This window comes from Cyprinus carpio, chromosome A7 (assembly GCF_018340385.1).
Source record: "Cyprinus carpio isolate SPL01 chromosome A7, ASM1834038v1, whole genome shotgun sequence".
Taxonomy (NCBI): Eukaryota; Metazoa; Chordata; class Actinopteri; order Cypriniformes; family Cyprinidae; genus Cyprinus; species Cyprinus carpio.
Genome location: NC_056578.1, coordinates 12,027,667 through 12,047,405, shown reverse-complemented (window position 1 = coordinate 12,047,405; position 19,739 = coordinate 12,027,667). Strand labels below are relative to the sequence as shown.

General features: G+C 38.1%; 1 protein-coding gene across 2 annotated transcripts; it reads left to right on the top strand.

Annotated features, from left to right (window-relative positions):
• Positions 1-1,026: 1,026 nt before the first annotated feature.
• LOC109073616 (netrin-1-like) lies at positions 1,027-19,417 on the top strand. 2 transcript variants are annotated; one of them, XM_042759688.1, is made up of 7 exons: positions 1,027-1,473; positions 8,257-9,620; positions 11,290-11,478; positions 12,376-12,525; positions 14,668-14,721; positions 15,814-15,894; positions 16,592-19,417. In XM_042759688.1, exons 2-7 carry the CDS (start codon positions 8,270-8,272, stop codon positions 17,311-17,313), a joined length of 2,547 nt encoding a protein of 848 aa, XP_042615622.1. In that variant the 5' UTR covers positions 1,027-1,473; positions 8,257-8,269; the 3' UTR covers positions 17,314-19,417. The 2 variants fall into 2 exon arrangements, with proteins under 2 accessions (XP_042615622.1, XP_042615623.1); XM_042759689.1 differs by lacking the exon at positions 1,027-1,473 and having other exon boundaries at positions 1,490-9,620.
• The last annotated feature ends 322 nt before the right edge of the window (positions 19,418-19,739 follow it).

The window sequence follows — 19,739 nt, the reverse complement described above, 5'->3', positions numbered from 1 at the left end:
AAAAACAAAAAATAAAGATAATTTTGTCCTTCCCCAAGCCAGAATTTCTGCCATCTTATATCAATTTTTTTTTTTGTTTTTTTTTTTGGCACGATTGCCCCTTAAATGTTGAATGTTATTCTATGTGATAATTGATCCAAACAGTTATGAAATGTGTATCCATGGAATTAATAATGACGTGTTTCATTTGAAATCAAAACAGAAATTATGCCAAAGATTCTGACTTCCTTTCGTCTCTACGAAAAACAAAGTTCTTATGAGCAGCTGTTTCAAAACCAAACACAGTTTTGCACTGTTTGCATCATCAAATACTTGAAATCTAATTAAGGATGAAATTAATGGAAATGAGACGAGTGTAGACAACAAAAGAAGCTGGAGAAAAAAAACTGCAATGATCAATGACTAAAGCTGGTTTTAATTTTTAAGAGGTTACAGAACCTAATTGCAATCAATCAAAAGCTAATACTCAATCTCTGGGTATTTTTCTTTTAACAATAAATGAAATCCGTAACTTGATAATAATGACAAATGAGGTGCCATTATAAAATCTATAGGTGTATTTTCTAAACTATTTTGCAGTCTGACCACAGTAGCTCATACCTCCATTTGGTGACATTCGCTTTTGCCGCTCACTTCTCTTCAACACTCTCCTTGTCTGCTTCAATGTCTGGACTTTATCCAGCCTGCTTTCAAAATCACATGGTGTAATAGATCCAGCAGACATTTTTGTGTGTTGTAGTACCCCAATCAAACTGATCTGTGGGGTGAAAGAATGCCAAGAAAATGTGATATGCTCAATTGTACCAGTTCATCCCTCAATTAAGTTTGTTGTACTTGACAAGCATCCAAAAACATCAAATCTTAAAGAGGCATGCTCTGTAGCATGGGTACACACAAGCATACACCTGGGAAACAGTCCTCTAGGGAAGTCATCAGTCAGTTTTATGGGACTGCTCTGGGAGAGTTTCTTTTGTTTCCCTTTCAATTCAGTTGTTCTTTTTTTATTCGCTCCCCTTGCCTCACCCTTACTCACTATTTCCATATGTGTCGGCTTTAGAACCTCTCCAGAGAGAGGTTCCTCGTTCCTGGGGTTACCCAAAGCGTTGTTTCAATTGCGCATTGAACTATGAATTGACACCCGCGAGGGTACAAGTTCAAGATCATGGTGCATAACCAAAATTGCCTTAGGTGATATTTTCTCAGCTGAAAAGTTAGAAAAAAACTTGCCTGTCTTTCTTTGCGCATACATTCCTAATGTGCTCAATGCATGTACAAGCATTTAGAGTGTGTGTGTGTGTGTGTGTCCTATGTCTGTGAAGGAGTTGACGTCAGGGTGATACGCAACCATGCCGCGGCGCACTGAATGCAGCAGGATCTTGCGCTTCTCAGCCTGAGAATATCTATCCACTTGTCGTGATCTTATTGATCAACCAGGACGCGGCTACACTGGTAACCCGCATTGAAGCGCACATGGTAGGTAAACGCAGTTTTGCTCTTGTGCACCTTTTTAGTCCCCGATTCTGTCGCTAAATTTGAACAGGCTTGCTCAGGACTGCTGGCAAGAGATTTAAATTGAGAATAACCTGTTGATCTTAACCGGTGATGGTGCAGCCCGCGCGCTAAAATTCAAGTTGTTCTTTAAACAAATCACACTGAAATGTGTTTTGATCAAAGGGTTATTTTTTGTAGGATTATTATTTTTATATAATATATATACAAATATAAATTTTATTTACATGCACGTGCATTGTACATTTCTCATTGCAACATCAAGCTTTTTAGTTTTAGATGAAAGTATCCATTCTGCAACCAGATATTTTATTTTACAATAATTAATTTACTTTATATTTTCATTTGTTTTACTGTCAAATACAAAACGTGATTTATTTAAATGATTGCTTGCTGCTTAATATTTTCCAAGCGCTGTAATTTGTATTCCATGCATCTTCAGTTAAGTGTTGTTCTCCTGTAAACAACAACAAAAAAAAAACAATTAAAAAACAAATATAATAATAATATTAATACTAAATAAATAAATTCAAATATAAAAAGCCAAATAGATAAATAAAAATGATTGTACTTAATTGCAGTGCATACTTTAACATTTAATACGTCAGTTGTAAATAATCAAATTCATATTTTTTAGCATTGTTATTATTATTATTGGTAAATATTGTGCTTATAAGGTTTGTATTTAATTTTATACTAACTAATGAATCAGAACATTAAGCGCTAGTCCATGACTCAATAAATGAATAAAAATAACAATCAATAAAATAAAAATAAACAAGCTGTAGTAAACACAGACCTAGGAAAACTATTGTCATGGTCAGGAATCTGTCAGTGGCGGATGGGCTAGATGATCTGTGAATTGTACAGGGCTACGCGTAATTTAAGGATAATGAGATCATTCGTCTTCACACACACCGCAAATCTTGTCAAACAATCCTGAAGTATTATTAGGGTTAAGGAATATATTCGTTCACAGTCCACAGCATGTTAAGAATAATTTTCTTTTTATTATAGATTAAATTATAAAGATCAGGGCAGTTTACATATTTCTTATTTTCCAGAATAGCGCGCGCAGTTTAAGTTGTTTCAAATCTGGCATTTTGTAAATACGCCAGTCCACCTCAAATGTTATGTTATTCATGTTAAGGTGTTTTAGCTTATTAAGGTGCATGATTATCAAATTTCATGATGCAAACTAATTTAGTAAGTCCATAATTAATTTTGAATAGGCATACTTTCCATCAGATTAATAGGACACCATCAGTTTAGGCCTTGCAATACAACAATGGGGTATACAAAGGCCCGAAAAATAAGGCCATAGGTGGCCAGCTGCGAAACCGTAATTTTAAATGCAATTTCCGTTCCCCGTTCTGTGGGCGCACTTTCTTGCCTCGTTATTCTGTGACATTTGTCGGGTCAACTGATAAACACGAATGGTTGTAATTATAGCTCCATAAAACAGATTTTTTCATTAAATGATCATTATAGGGTTCGCCCTAGTTCACATCCTATGTGATTTAAATCTGATTGCACAATGCAAACTCAGATTACAGTGGAAATATAGAATTGAGAGGAAATCTCAACAGGCTTGCATTGATCAGTTATCTTTTTTTAAAGGATGATCTGTATTTGAATGGAAAGGCCAGCTATTGCCAAGCTGCAACATACTTGACAAGATTCTTTAGTGTATCTTCTAAAACACATTTTAAACGTTTAATTAAGGATAAATGGGATTAAACCTCCCTTGTTAATTGTTCCACCCTAGGTTCATCATGGAATGTTGTGCTTGGCATAACTAGAGCACGGAATCACGGACGGTGATTTCATGTGCATCTGTTTTTCAACATTGAGACGAAACCTGAAGGGAAATTTCATGATTTCACTGCCAGGGCACATAGCGTGGGAGAGAGAGAGAGAGAGAGAGAGAGAGAGAAAGAGAGAAAGAGAGAGAGAGAGAGAGAGAGAGAGAGAGATCAGCCACTCTTTTTCCCTTCTTTCTCTCCCTGTGCCGCCGCTGTCTACTGTACATGTGTTTTCCCATTCAAACATGTATCCTTACTCGGACCTATTAGGCATATGTTAAAGTTGACAGGGCGCACTATGAATATTCTTATGTAGGCCTAAACTTCAAAGCACAAAAGCTTACATCTGGCTTGGCTTCTTGAATAGGATTTCACGAAACACGAACAGAGCATGTTTCAAACTCAACATTATCTTAAACTACAGTTCTGACTATTTTGCAGTGTCACGAGCCACTACTGTCTGAACGAACTGTACCAAATATATACAACAATTGCCAATAGTTTCGGCACTTTTTCTCTCACTCCATTTTGTGTTTTGTAACCTACCAATGTAGAGCATCAGGATGATAAAGGTGTGTGTCTGACAAAGTTTTGCCTGTCAAAAGCTTATGAAGAATATGCTTCTGCTGAAAGATTTCAGTTTACGACATTCATCACTTGAAAACACTGAAATCCACCATGCATGATTCAAGACCAATATTTCCATAATTTGTACATATTCGTGTTTAATTTTATGTATGAATGTTTTAAAATACCGGAATATAGCAGAGGTGTTATTGGCAGCTGTTACACGGCTAAGCAGGTGTGTGTGTGTGTGTGTGTGTGTGTGTGTGTGTGTGTGTGTGTGTGTTTGAGTGAGCGCGAGTGAGAGTGTATCGCCTGTCCTGCAGCGCTTATGGAAAATCGACAGGTTTTTGAAAGCGCAAGAGAAAACTTTGTGTTCTTATTCATCTGAGGACAACGAACAGACAGACAGTGTTTTATTAATTTATTATAGACATGTGCATAAACCACTCAATTTTAAATCAGTTCATTTCAGGATGGAACATGGATCCCATGTGTAGGCCTATCACGGGGATCTCTGGTCGGGATTCAGTACAAGCTTGGCTGGCTGTCGTCCATGACGAAGAATGTTCAAATGTGTTAAGCAGGCCAAATCTTTCTCATCTGTCCGACAACATACCCAAGGGTTAAGATTTAGGACGTGAAGAGCAGCACTGTGTACGCGGAAACTGACAGCTATCTAGCTCTCCTAAGAATAGATCTGAGTTATATGCCAAATGTGTGAAAAATCATATTTCAGAGAGAAATGAGGAAAAGTTCTGTCACATTCTAAATCACTTCCTTTTTTACAGCCATATTGATTTCTATACATTTGTTTTACATTTCATGCTGTAGATTATAAACAAAAAAAGCTATTCATGTTTGTTTCCCCAAAATAAAAAATATGTTTAATCGTGTATTCCTCCAGCTATAGCAACTTGCTTTGATCTGTGCTCCTTGAAAGTGATGCCACAAACCGGACTCATTCTAGCCAACTGCTAACAATAGTTTACATAGCATGCTATCTTTATTTTAATATTACATCATATAAATACAAAATACTGTTTCCTATCTCAGCTTAAGATGCAGAAAATTAAATAGGAATCAATACTTCTGACATTTATTCAGTCCCAGTATTTTGTGCTTGTGAGCACATTTTATATTAACTTGATAATGGCATGAGTAGGTTATCAGTCAACACTCATGCCTTGCCTTGTTGGCTTGAGCACAAACAACGCTGATCCGATCATTTCTTTTTCATTTGCAATAACTAATGAAGATGCACCCCCGATCATTTTCAAAGCTAACTTCTGGTGAACAGGAAAGGACACTTTGCAGCTCTCATACTACGCCGTGTGTGAATTTATGGAAAGAGCTAGGCAAATAGTGGAAACTGTATCCAAGGTTCTGTGTGCTGCTAGACTGAAGCCCAGCAACTATTGTGCTTTCTATAGAAAGGGGCTTACAAGCTCAATAAATCCATTGGTTAAGCTTTAATCCATCAAGCATGTGTAATTAGCTATGTTCGATTAGCTAGCACTGCAGTGAAGCCAGGGATAATCGCGAATCATGCAAAGAGTGGGTCAAACCTTCCCTGCTCAAGACCTGCGCCTCTCTGCCTCACCGACAGCCGTGAATATCTACAATCTCATAACTTTCCTAATTTACAGTCATACCCATCGCCCTCAGATACGCTGCCGCCTCTCTGAAACAGGAGATTCAATTAATCAGGTGATCAATTAATGTGGAAAGGTTTTTCACAGTGTTCTCAGTTTTCCCCTGGGGCACGTCGCAACATGTGTGGAATGATTGCGAGCCGGACCCTGGGAATGTGCCACAGTGGGTAAGAACACTGGTCTGTCCTGCAGTTGGCCTCTCATCACCTCATGTTGTAGAGGCAGACACATGACGTTGTTTTCAAGCAAAAATGCTTCAAACACGCATTATTTGAAAGAAATATTAAAACGTATAGAAACCCAAAGAACAATATGTAGTAAGTGGGTGGTTTTACCCTCTCATGTGCTTTCTGTGACCTTCATGTCCCTCTGGGATCCTCATATTTCAGCCTACGAGCTAACTGAGCCAGTGACTCCTCGAGTGAATCTCTCAGTGCTCCCCTCTCCTACCGGGCCGTTTATGCATCCCTGCTGACTTTGCTGTCAATGTCAAATGCTTGTTAGGACATCATCAATCATCAACACTTAGGAATATTCTCAGAACTTTAAAGGCAGGCGATACACTGAGAAAAGAGAAGGTGAGAAGAGCTAAGGGAACAGCAAATGTTCGTAAGTGTTCATCTGTTAGTTTAGGATGCACTTCCAACAGTTAACAACTGATCTTTTGAGGCGCTGACTGAACATTGAGAATTTTACAGTGTGTTTCATTAGAAGCGAAGAGTGTTAGCTCTCAAATTCCAGCCATCTGCCTGTCTTTTTTTAAACCCACAAGTTGTCAGGGCTCTATATCACTCTGTCTAAGGAAGAGTGAGTGCATTGTTTCTCTTGTCTGCAGGCGAGATTTTGCAACTTTCTCTGGTGTAGATTATCATCAGATAAATAAACAGACTCCTCCATCAGGCCAAGAAGTGGAAGACAGAGATTCATTACTGAGGGCCTGCAGACAGGCGGGTACAGGCTTACACTGTCTCGCCAAAGGAAGTAGCTCAACTTGAACATGCATTTCTCACAGTCAGTCTATAAATCTGCCACTCTATTTTATTTTCTAATCTTAGTTCCCCACATTTCCCTGTCCTTCTCGCTTTCAATTCCATTATCTCTCTCTCTCTCTCTCTCTCTCTCTCTCTCTCTCTCTCTCTCTCTCTCTCTCTCTCTCTCTCTTTCCCACACAAAGGTAGTGAATCTTTTTTAGCCATCTTGCCTCAAGTTAATTTTTTAGAACTTATAGTCAGGGCTCAAGGGTACTGACTAGTGACAACCAAATGTTTCACTGGCTCCTGGAACAGACAGGGGCCCATATTTACCCTAGAATGCATAATGGGTGCCAAACTGACCGAGTTGGGAGTGATTTATGGAATCTTTGTTTACAATAAAAAAAAGTTAATACCTTTTAATAATCCATGCATTCCTCATAGCTTGTGTGAACCTTATCTGTATGTGAACCTCATGAATGTTATTTGCATATTTATTGTTTTTAGACACAGAAAAGATTGGTACTACAAATTTTTGTAAAGATGTCCACATATGTATTTCCTATAGAATTTTGACCATGGTTTTTTATTTTGTAGAAGTAATACAGTATTTATATTTTTATATTTATTTTATATTAATGTTATTTTTTTCAGTATAAAGTAATAGTAATGTATTATTGTTGCCGATAATATTTATTTCCTACATTTTTGTTTGTAATGATGTCAAATTAATTTTTTGTGTTTTATGACAAACACTGTATGAAATTTATGTAAGGGTCAATATCATTTTCTATCTTTACCATATATGATTTCATACATATACAGTACTACCAGACAAAGTTTGGCCACACCTAGATTCATGTATCTTGTGATCTAAAATATTACAAGTAGGCCTGTTCAAAATTTTGAATGGTGCTAGTATAATTCCCTCAAAAGGAAGCAGTGTAAAAAGCTGAAAATGTTTTTGTGAGATATGCCGGACCTCCCAGTAATTAAAATTTCTCACATAAACAAGTTATAGATATAAAGTTATAGTGACAATCCAATATGGTTAATTTTGACCCCCTTTATATATAGTTATATTAAACATATAGTTTATACATATAGGTTTTTTGGGGGGTCATGCATTCTTGGGTTAAAATAAAAATCATGATATTTTACTTTATGAATCTTTTCATCCTGCTTTTTCTCTTACTAATCAAGTCACCATTTTCCTTTCTACACTGCTACTTCCCATCTCCACTCTTAAGTCCCCATCTGCAATAGACATGTTTAGATTAAAAGCGTGGAAAGTCATAAATATGATAAACGAGAAAGGGTTGGAATATTGGACCAGCTGCTCCACATGCTCGGTCATCTCTTGCAATCTCTCCATGTTTATACACTCACTTCCCCCTGTTCCTTCTTTACAGAGTTGAAAATGTCAAAATGAATATATATTTAAAAGCTGCATTAAGTTAGACACATTGACACAGACCAGATAAAGAGAGGCCTCCTACTGACAAATAGGCCTCTGGTTGGCTGCATTATGTATGTTAAATGGTCAACTTAGGACCTAGAATGAGTGTCGTGAGTTGTGAGCTGGGATGTTTTTAATTGTGGCACAGGTGGTGCGGTCTGAGAAAAACCATATTGCAAAGCTTTCACCTGTTAGAACTTCTCTCAAACGTCCTGTAAATCCATCAGTATACTGACTAAATGACCTTTTATAATTTTTTTAATCTTTCTTTTTCTCCTTCCCTACTGTTACAGGCTTGATGACATCATGTCCAGATATCAATCCCTTCCTTTCCAGATACTCTTCTTCCTCCCTATTTTCCTCTTCACCCTCTTCCCTCTCTCCCTTCTTTCTCCTCTTCTTTCTCAATCTCCTCTCAGCTGGACCTCTCCTCATGACCCCTGCTACCACCTGGATGGGCGTCCACGCCACTGCCTATCTGAATTCATCAATACGGCCTATGGGGTGCCTGTGACGATAGAGGACCTCAAGCAAGGACCCAAGACGAACATCGGCACTTTAACAGATCTTCATAACCACAACAATCTCACGTGCTGGACGGCTGCCGAAGGCTCGGAGGGTGGGGATTGGACTTTAACAGTGCCCCTTGGCAGACGCTTTGAAATCACTTACATTAGTCTTCAGTTTTGTCAACAGGTGGAGTCGGTGGAATCCTACTCCATGTCCATCTTGAAGTCAATGGACTTTGGCCGGAGCTGGCGCCCCCTACAGTTTTATTCAAGCGACTGCATGGGCACATTCGGCCGTCCAGTGCAATCCATCGCTCAGACAAAGCACCAGGAGACGGAGCCGCTATGTTCAGATCCCAGACCATTGCAGAAGCATCGTGGAAATGTCATGCTGGCCTTCTCGACTTTGGATGGACGTCCTTCCTCGCCAGATTTCGATTACAGTCCAGGGCTCCAAGATTGGGTGACTGCAACAGACGTAAGGATAGTATTTCACCAGTCGTTGGATAAAATGAAAAAGCAAGAAGAGAAACTGAACAAAGTGAATGGCACATTTAGATCGAGGGAAACAGGAGACAAAGCTCTGAGGTTTGGTGAGAAAAACACTGGAGTTAAGACATCTGAAATTTGGAGAAACAGGCAAGAAAAACAGACTTCCAAGCAGAGAATTAGAAAGAAAAGCACTGTGCACCAAAGTGGCCACAATGTTACTCGAAAGGAGATGGGACCTCAAGGCAGAGTGGGAAGGGGACGTAAGAAGGACAGTTACAAGCCATGTCATGAGGGCACATGTGATTGGTCCCTAAATATCCCGAAGCAGGGCTCCAAAGGGCAAGAGTTGAGGAGAAGAAGAAACAATGCAGGGAGGGGGAAGTCCCATTCTAAATCGAGAAAAAATGCCCCACGCAACCTCGTTTCATCATCTCTTTATGCCCCATTGAAACCCTCCCTTGCGCTTTCCGACCTGCAGGTGGGCGGCAGATGCAAGTGCAATGGCCACGCCTCTCGCTGTCGACGAGACAACCAGGGACGTGCCATGTGTCAGTGTGAGCATCACACATCTGGGCCGGACTGTGATGTGTGTGAGCAATTTTTTTACGATCGCCCGTGGCAACGGGCCACGCCCAGCCAACCACACCCGTGCGTCCGTGAGTTTAAACCTGTGTGTGTCTGGTGGTCTGTCTGTGGTTACATGTCTATTTTTAAATAGTATTTAGAATAATTTACTGCTGTTTACTTGTGAAAAAATAGTCTTTTCCACACAATATCATATAAAATGTAAACATCTTCATTATTTAATTTAAAATCTATTGTAAAAAAACAACAACTTACTCTTAATGAGTATTTTTGCTTAATTTACTAGTTCAAAACACTAAAATCCTTAAATTATACTTGCACAATAAGCATTACTTAATTAAAATGTGTAACTCCAACACCTTTTATTTTACTTTGGATCATTAAATTGATTTTATACATCTATCTTTTTCAATCCGGGCTAGTAATCAGATCAAACTCACTCTCATTTGACAAAAGCAGTGCCACATATTAAAGGGATACTCCACCTCAAAATGAAAATTTTGTTATTAATCACTTACCCCCATGTCGTTCCTAACCCATAAAAGCTCAGTTCGTCTTCGGAACACAATTTAAGATATTTTGGAGGAAAACCGGTAGACTTGAGACTGTCCCATAGACTGTCAAGTAAATAGCAGTGTCAAAGTCCATAAAAGGTATGAAAGTCATCCTCAGATTACTCCATCTGCCATCAGACGTGCAATCTGGGTTATATGAAGCGACGGGAACACTTTTTGTAAGTGAAGAAAACAAAAATAACTACTTTCTTCAATAATTCCTTTGTCAACGGTCTCCTCTGTGTCTCTCCATATCACAGTATGCTGCGTATGCTCCTCTGTATCATCCGCGCAACAAGGATGCGCTGTTTTATTTCAAATCAAAGCTAAATACACGTAGAAACAGCGCATCCTTGTGGCTTCATATAACCCAGATTGCAACTCTGATGGCAGATGGAGTAATCTGAGTACGACTTTCATACCTTTCATGGACCTTGACACTGTTATTTACTTGGCAGTCTATGGGACAATCTCAAGCCTCCAGGTTTTCATCCAAAATATCTTAAATTGTGTTCCGAAGACAAACAGAGCTTTTACGTGTTTGGAATGACATGGGGGTAAGTGATTAATGACAAATTTTTCATTTTGGGGTAGAGTATCCCTTTAAGACATGTGGTGCATCCAAAATCGCATACTGTATGAGTAGGTACTACAGTACATCTGATTTTGAACTTACTTCAACGTTAAAAAAAATATGTTTTATGGTATGAATATGGGTAGTATGAATGAAATTCATATTTTGTTACTATCACATGGCCTACCAGCATCAGTTGCGTTGCTTCACTTCTATTCATAAATCCTCTCTTGTGGCCTCATGGGATAGTAAAGTGTTCATTGACTGCACACTTCAGAATCCAGGCAGAAGTAGTAGGTCATCTGGGAAATTTCCCCTAATGTTTTTTGAATACTGTAAATTCAGACATACTACTCTTTTGGCATGTTGTTTTTCATATACTATATAGTAGGGAAGTATTTGATTTCGGATGCAATATTGTTGTCAGATAACTTAATCTTATCTTGTCTTATGCAGTTTTGCTTTCCCAAATAAATTTGAACATACTAGAAAAAAATCTCATAAAGAATTTCCATTACTGTATTGAAATTAAAATGTTGTTTTTCACTCCTTTCACTGCTATTTTATAATCCTCTATCTACCCTCATCTTTGTCTGTTTCTCTCTTTCCCAGCATGTGAATGTAATGGTCACTCAACTAAGTGTAGGTTCAGTATGGCCGTGTATCAGCAGTCTGGTCGAGTCAGTGGAGGCATTTGTTTGAAGTGTCGGCATCACACAATGGGACACCACTGCCAGTTCTGCCAGAACGGATATACGCGAGACCACAGCAAACCGCTCAGCCACCGCAAGGCCTGCCAGCGTCAGTAACAAATGATTTGTCTGTTTGTTTTATGTGTAATTTATGTTAAAGCTGGTCTATACATGAGTGAATCATTCTTGCCGTTCCACAAGTGAAAAGAAAAACATGTTTTTTGGCTTTGCCATCTGTGGGGTCTGAGGTGTGTGAAAGGCAGCATAGTCTGTGTCTATGTTATGGCTACACTATGAGTGATGGAATGCACACTGACACTTGCCCTTTGACTGCTCTCATATCTATGGCATGCTCACGAAGCATTTTAGTCAATGTCCCAGTATAACATCAGTTTATACTGCATGCTTGTGCATGAATATCATACATCAATGTTTATTTGTAATTTAGTGTGCAAGTTCATAAAATGTATACAAAATCTAAATTATTTCTTGTAAATACCATAACATCTCTGCTAACATCTAAATATTTGAATTAGGTGATAGAATTATCTTAGAAATTTGGAAACTGAAAGATTTAGAACTTGTTAATGTTAAAACAGACCTGACTTTTTAAGCGTGTATAAATGTTTGTAGAATGGTTAGAGCTTTGTTTGGATGAAGAAAGTTTGAGCAGAAGCAGAAAAGCAGATCTTTCCTCTCAATGATCCCCAGGCATCACACATATGTTTTATGGGGAAAATCTTGCTCAGGGGTCAATGAGACGTAAATTCCAACTGAAGACACGAACCACAGCTGCTTTGTTCTGTGTAGTATTACTCGTCACTTCCCTTCATGTGTTTAAAGCCACTAGTCTCACACTTATACACTTAGTCTTAAGAAAATTCTCTTCTCTCTTCCTTCCATTTTTTCCTGCATCTTCTTTCTACATTACTCTTGTGTGTTCTTATAAAATTCCTAATCTTTTTTCTTCACTTTCATTCTTTCATTTTCTATTTGTCTCCCTCAGCATGCAAGTGCCACCCCATGGGTGCAGTGGGCCATTGGTGTAACCAGTCCACAGGACAGTGTTTGTGTAGAGAAGGAGTCACAGGACAGAGGTGTAACCGTTGTGCCCCGGGATACAAGCAAGGTCATTCCCCTCTCCGGCCATGTATTCGTAAGTATCACACCTTGCGTTTTGATTGTATTCTGTATAAAGTTGCTTGCCATAATAAGCAATGTTTCTAGTAATGACATACTGATATATTAGCCAAGATTAGTAATTAGCTCATATCTGACCATCGACTGATAGCCATGTTCTCTTGATGAACAGACATGCTCATCTCCGCACCTGGTAAGTTTCAAATTTTAGTCAGTACATGCACAGTTTTAATTGAGCTACAGCATGTTTTTGCCTAGACATGCTGCAGTTTAATTTGTCTGTCAAGCGTGCATGACACAATGTATAAAATACATATTGCACATCAGGTATTTGTCTTTCAGAACATGCACACAACGCAGTCCCATTAACTTATACATACAGGACAACGTCAAGGTCTGACTATAAAACTGGACTAGTGCAATTTCAGTCTGACTAAAACATGTACATGATATTTTCTTTTAAAGATCATTTATTGATTTAGTATAACTTTTGAATTTTTTTACTGCATGTAAATGCCCTTAGCAGCTTTTCAGTTGATAGTAAACTATTTCTGTTTTCATTTTTGTGAATTTGAGTAAACGATTTTATAAAACAAATTTATTTCCATTTCATAAAGTCTGTGTACATCACACTTGCTGACTGGAGAAATGGACACTGAAAATTCAGCTTTGCCATACCAGGAATAAATAAGATTTTTAAATATATTCAAATAGAAAAGGGTTATTTAAAATGGTAATAATATTAATGTTTTTACAGAATTTTTGATCAAACAAATGCAGCCTTGGTGAGCATAAGAAATTTCTTTCAAAAACATTAAAAAAACCACCTTACCGCTTATAGTCCATTTTTGGGTATCTGCTATAATGTTTTTCCCCTGGTTTATTTTTCACCTCAACTGCCCTTGACCCAATTAAACTGCTTAATTTATTTAATCTCCAAACTCAGTATCATTGTCCTTTTGCAAACTACTGTTTGTTTATGAAGGATTTAGTAGAAGCCGCTTTCTGAAACTCTAACTCCTTCCTCTCATTCCTGTGAATAACTGGTTCCATACAGAGTCCTGAAACTTCTCAGGTGGTGCCACTTGGCTTTCATCAACATTACAACCAGCTTTCTTGGATTTCTAGGTGCTTCATTTTCATTAAGTGATAATTCAATGAGTATTGCTGCATTTTTATTTCTCTAAGTTCACGTAACGGCACAAGCCTCAGGGAAAAGGATGACATGGTATGGCGAACAGCAACTGTCGTTGCCCTCCCAGCACAACAGACGCATAATTCTTCACGGGTTACAGCTCAGTGATAGAAGTGCTTGTTTGTTGTTCTGTATGGATCGTCTCAACATGGATATTTATAGCTTGAGCTCCCGTCTTTCCTGCACCAAAGGCGAGCCGCAGCTAAATACATAACCAGCACCAGTGGGCCATTTGCCACCTCTCATGGAGCAGGAAACGCAGCCGTTGTTTATCACAGGGAAAGTGACCCAGACATTAGATATTATTAGCACTTGAAGATTTTGTGGGTTTTTTATTTTGGATAACAGTGACCAGGAAGTCTCGTGTTATCCATATTAAACTCTATCTTTATAATACATCATTTAAAGCAAAAACACTAAAATTAATTTGAAGCTGTTTGACGTTTGATATGAGTTATTGCTGAGCGTTTGGGGGGTTGGAAGAGGAGGATAAGGTGTCAGTGTCCCAGTTGTGTCAGAGATATGGGCAGAAGTACAGAACTCATGGGTAATATATGGTTGACCCAGCATTGCAGACCATGGGCTGTATGTATGCGTGTGAGGTGACAGAGGGTGTCCTGATAGCGGCCCTATTGACCTTTAAGACCACACACATGCATGAAATTGTCTGGGCTCACACACTGTGACAAAAGTATGCTTGTTTTTAACACAAGCATTCCACATGCACTAAAAGACTAAGGGGCAAACTGCAGTCAGAGCACACACGTTCCCTTTCTCCCTCACACACTCACAAATGGCAAGTATGCCCTAATGAGCAACCGCAGGGATTAGAGCGAGTCACCCACAGCGGAGGTGTGAAAAAGAGGAAAGACAAAATGAAAGGCACACAAATAAACTTGTCACTGCTTGCTGTAATTTAATGAGACCCTCGTCCCCCTTTCTCTCTGTCTGTTGTTCGTTCAGGTATTCAGGAGTTTGCACCACCCACCCCAGTTTACCAGCCTCAGTACAGCATTGGTAAGCAATTGGTTCTTCCTTATAAACACACACACACACACAAAATAATTTTATTTTGAGCTTTCTGGTACACTGTTCATTTGACTGTCAATTTTTTTTTTTTTTTTTAATATTTAATTTATGATTTGTTAATGTTATGTTTTGTTTGCATAATGTTTTGTTGTCAACATAATAAATCATGTTAAATGTTATTTAATGCCCCCTAGTGGATTGTGTAACAATTGTTTTCAGGTTGATATGCACAGACTGCATGTGGTTCATTGTTATTTACCCATTCAGTGTCAATATAGCTTTCTGACCACATTAATTTCCCTGATCATTTTTTTTTTATCTTTTGTCACATTTTCTGAAATTGCAAAAGAGTTCCATCCTACAGTTCACACTGGCTCAGACTTAAAAGCTTTATTTTAAAACTATATTATTGTCTTATTTGACCACTAGCCTCTAATGACTCCCTACAAGAACCAAGTATTAACACCAAACAGAGATAAGACCGAAAAATATACCCCTTTTTTAGGGGACTCACAGGAATCTCCAGTTAACCAAAGGATGTATTTTCCAAGGTGATACTATCTTGAACTCTGGCCTGGTGACCAGCAGACAATAAAAACCTCAGAGCAGACATTTTCTTTCTGAATAAAATGTGTTGTACCATTGACATCAACAGAATAGTGTGCAGTCTGCCATGATTATGGTAATATATACCTGCCGCAGCTGCTTCGCTAATATCTAAAAAAGTTGCAGTGCAGTCCATTACTGCTGATTGATTTCACACACTTAATTGTGATCTGTACTGAGTAGACAGGCCAACTCTAGTTCTCTAGAAACTAAAGAACTGCCTTTTATTTATAGAAAAAACACTCCTGGACCCCTGAGCTCTATAAAATACTTGAATAGAGATATAGAACAGCCTTTCACTTTGCATTGGAGAAACTGATACTGGTGGTCTATTTTGTACAAAATGAAATTTAAAATAGATTCCAGAATATGTGTGATTATTAACCTTTTCATTATTGCTTTTAGTAATAAAAAAGTCAAAACGTTTTAATTTATTTTTTTAAGTGTGATTTAATTATCTCTCTCTCACTGCAGATGAGGAATGTCTTTCTTACTGTCCACCTTCCCAAGCAAGAGTCAAAATGAATTTAGAGACATATTGTCTCAAGGACTATGGTAAGTTCTTAACTAAGGAATTTTGTTTGTCTCAAAATAGAAACTCTGTAAGTTAAAATTAAGAAACAAAGCCACACACTATGTGATATAAAGTCACAATCAAGGGAAACAAGGTTGCAGTTGTGAGATATGTAAATTACTTAAAAAAGTAAATTGCCTTTTAATTTTTTTCTGAATATGGTAGAAATATATAACTGGTGTTCTGACGATTTGTGCTACCTTGTCAGATTTTGCTACCTGCCATTGAAACAGTAGGTAGCACAATGCGACAACATGTACACCTACAACAACCCTAAACCTACCCTTACAGTAATGCAAATACAGTAATTATGTGTTGCTCAGCATGAGAAAATTGACGCAATATTGATGTGCACATACTCAGTAAGCCCTGGTAGGGCAATCTGATGGGTAGGATGAAATGTCAGGACACCGGTCAAATGTTTGGAAGAATTAAGATTTTTTTTTTATGTTTTTGAAAGATTTTTAACCAATGCTTAATTTCTTTTCTTTTTTTATCAACTATACAGTAAAACAGTAATATTGTATTATTATTTTATAATTTAATATAACCGTTTTTCGCCGGAAATCGCCAGCTCTCCATTTAAATTAATGTGATCGTGTCGCTTTGTTGTTGCATGTCGCTTGTGTGAACGGGGCTTAACGTCCTTGTCTGTTTTCTGTCATACTTTTGTCCCAGTGCTTAAGGTGCAGGTCAAAAGTAAGGAACGTTCTGGTCCCTGGTGGCAGTTTTCCATATTGGTGCAGTCAGTTTTTCGCATGGGCTCTTCACATGTGAAGCGAGGCATTCAGGCCCTCTGGATTCCAGATCGGGACCTGAGCTGCGGTTGTCCTGCGCTTCAGATAGGCCGCACCTTCCTCCTGATCGGAGGGGAGGAAAGTGGACGGAGTTGGGTCCCAGAGGAGAGGCGGTTAGTTGCAGACCGCAGCACAATGGCTTTGCAGTGGAGGGAACATTGGAGCCCCAAATTAAGAGGCTTCCGCGGGCAGGACACCCGAGGAAAGTGCCCACAGGGAAACACCACTGCACAGAAACACTCTCACCCAAGCTCATACGAAGAATACACACCCCCACATCTTAACAAACTGCACTCTGAGCCACACAGACCAAATAAAAATACACATACGGTGCATAAACAGTATCGTTTAACCACACAATCTGGCGGATCAGACCTCACACACACATACAAAAGAGAAGGAACTCAGGGCATACAAAGAAAAGACACAGAAACACACCTTGAGGAGGACAGTAAGGCTGAAAACGTCACTCAGGAAACACAGCATGTGTTGCAGCACACCCAGGATCCTTTCTCAGGTACTTCAAAGACGAGTCAGGCCAATGAGCAAGAGCAGTACCACCCGACAGCATGTCCAACGTGGTCACCTGGGCCAGCTGTCTAATAAAAATAGATATGGTGAGCAGGAATAGGAAAGAAAGTTAAAGTAATAGTAAAAAAAAGACAATTTGCTAAAAAATATACTTGCTCTCAGGACATCCATCATGAAGATGAATTTGTTTCTTCATGGGAAAAAAATTGGAGAAATTTAGCATTACATCACTTGTTCACCAATGGATCCTCTGCAGTGAATGGGTGCCATCAGAATGAGAGTCCAAGAAACAAACTCATCTACATCTTGGATGACCTGAGGGTGAATAAATGAACAAATTTTCATTTTTGTGAACTATTCCTTTAAGAAAAGCCTGCGGTGGGCTTGAGCTCAGACAAATGCATGGTGTGGAATATTTCAGTTGTCTCTAATCTAGGCAGTTTCACAGAGCCACTCATAACAATTGAATATTCACAGACTTTTCTGTGAGTATCTGAGTATTTGTGTATGTTGTGCTATATATTCATCACCAGATTACAAAATTAATTTCTATTATTTTTTCAGATCAAACATGCAAGTATTTTTCATGTCACATGCTCTGAGAAAGAAATTTTGCACCTTCCCTCCAGAAAGAGATGAGTCTAATCCAAAAATTGAAAGACTGAAAATCACCATGTTTTCTCAAGATGTTACTTAAATTGCATCCTGTTCAGTCCAAAGTATTTAGTCTGACAGTGAGACGTGTGAGACTCTTATTGCTGGATTGTAAGAGGCACATTGTTTTCAGATCAGCAGCTGACAAATCTTATCCAATCTGGTCTCCATCACTGACTGACATGTTAAGTGTGGCTAAAGATTGTGTGCACACAGTAAGTAATTACATTTTTTATTGTTTTTGTAAATTCCTGTGGCTAGAACACACACGCACACACACTCACACACACACACATACACACACACATATATATATATATATGAATCACATTGGCAGTGAATTCAGAATTCAGACTGTATAAAAGATCTTTAATATGGTGCCTTTTTTAAGTCTTATTACTTGTGAATATTTTAAGCTATCATATAATATGTAAATGTTATAATTTTTTGTGTAACAAAATGTGACAAATGAACGCTCTACCTCATAATAAATATTGTTAACAAGCCTGGTAAAGTAGTTTATTTAATTAATACATTTTTAATAAATGTTTTCATTTCAAAGAATAGAAGGTAAAAAAAAAAATCTGTGGAAAAATGTACGAAAATGAGAGGGAAAGATAACATGATTCATTTATAGGAAAAAAAAAAAAGTCAAAATGAAACAGTTCACGCACATGAGACTGAAGGGGGAAAGACAAATGGAGAGAGACCGTAAAAGCGAGCGAACCGGCCAGTGATGCACCTGCTTCGTTTGCACAGGAAACACCTGTTCCCAGCCTTCCTGCCTGGCTGACTGACGACAGTTAATTTAGTGTAAAAAAAATCTCCCACAGCTTGAAGTGCCAAACTGCCCCGCGCTTGCCTTGTTTTGAGAACAATATTGCAGGAAGTCTTACTCGCTAACTCTCGTGCCCTAATATCCACATGTCCTTTATTTTGTCTAGCAGCCAAGTCCGTGTATCGGGTTCACACTCTATCAGAGCCCCCGTGGGGACACAGTTGTGAGATGTTTAGATACATGGCATGTGTGACATATTATTCACATATGTCCCAAACTCACCTGTGTATTTAATCATGAATTTACAGTAATGTTCTGGGTTCCGTACAAGCTCAATAATCGACAGCACCTGTGGAATAATGTTGATTGCCACAAAAACAAACTTCCTCTCACCCCTCCTTTTCTTAAAGAAAAAAAAAAGAGAAAGAAAAATAGAAAAAAATCTTAAAGTGGAAGTGAGGGAGCCGATCTGTAAACGATAAAATACTGTTTAGGAAGTCAAGCAAGACGTAAAGCTTGTTAACACGATTATAGTGTAAAAATAAATCGCTTAATCTTCTCTGTGAAAAGTTATATCCCATTGTAGGAATGTCTTACTAACATTTTCTGTTGTAAAGCTATATTTCACTATAGAAATCATTTAGGCTACTAACCTTTATATCCCATTTGAATCAGCGCATATCACTTACAGGTTTTAACAGAACAATTAATGTAAGTGGTTTTATAAAATTCTAAGCTTCACATTTCTGCTTTTAAATCCTCCAAAAATCTGATCCCCTCAGTTCCATTGTAAGTGCCTCATCTGTCATCTAAACTCGATTTAAAAGACAACATCAAGGCATTTTGATTTTTTTTTAATTATTATATATATATAATATATATATATATATATATATATATATTAGGAAATAAAAATTATGCTACAAATGCTGTTGACAAAAAAAAATTCAACAGGAATGCAAGGCTGCGAGGGATAGAAGTACAATACAATAGAAGTCCAATGGATTGTGCTGTTTACAACATACCGATTGTTGAGAAAATTTTATAAAAAAACATAATTCTGTAA

Excerpts from the sequence above, each read along its gene's own strand:
- LOC109073616 (XM_042759688.1), top strand. The coding sequence starts at position 8,270 with ATGTCCAGATATCAATCCCTTCCTTTCCAGATACTCTTCTTCCTCCCT. Across the intron at positions 12,526-14,667 it reads CCCTCTCCGGCCATGTATTC|GTATTCAGGAGTTTGCACCA; the intron begins GTAAGTATCACA and ends TTGTTCGTTCAG. Across the intron at positions 15,895-16,591 it reads ATATTGTCTCAAGGACTATG|TGCTTAAGGTGCAGGTCAAA; the intron begins GTAAGTTCTTAA and ends CTTTTGTCCCAG.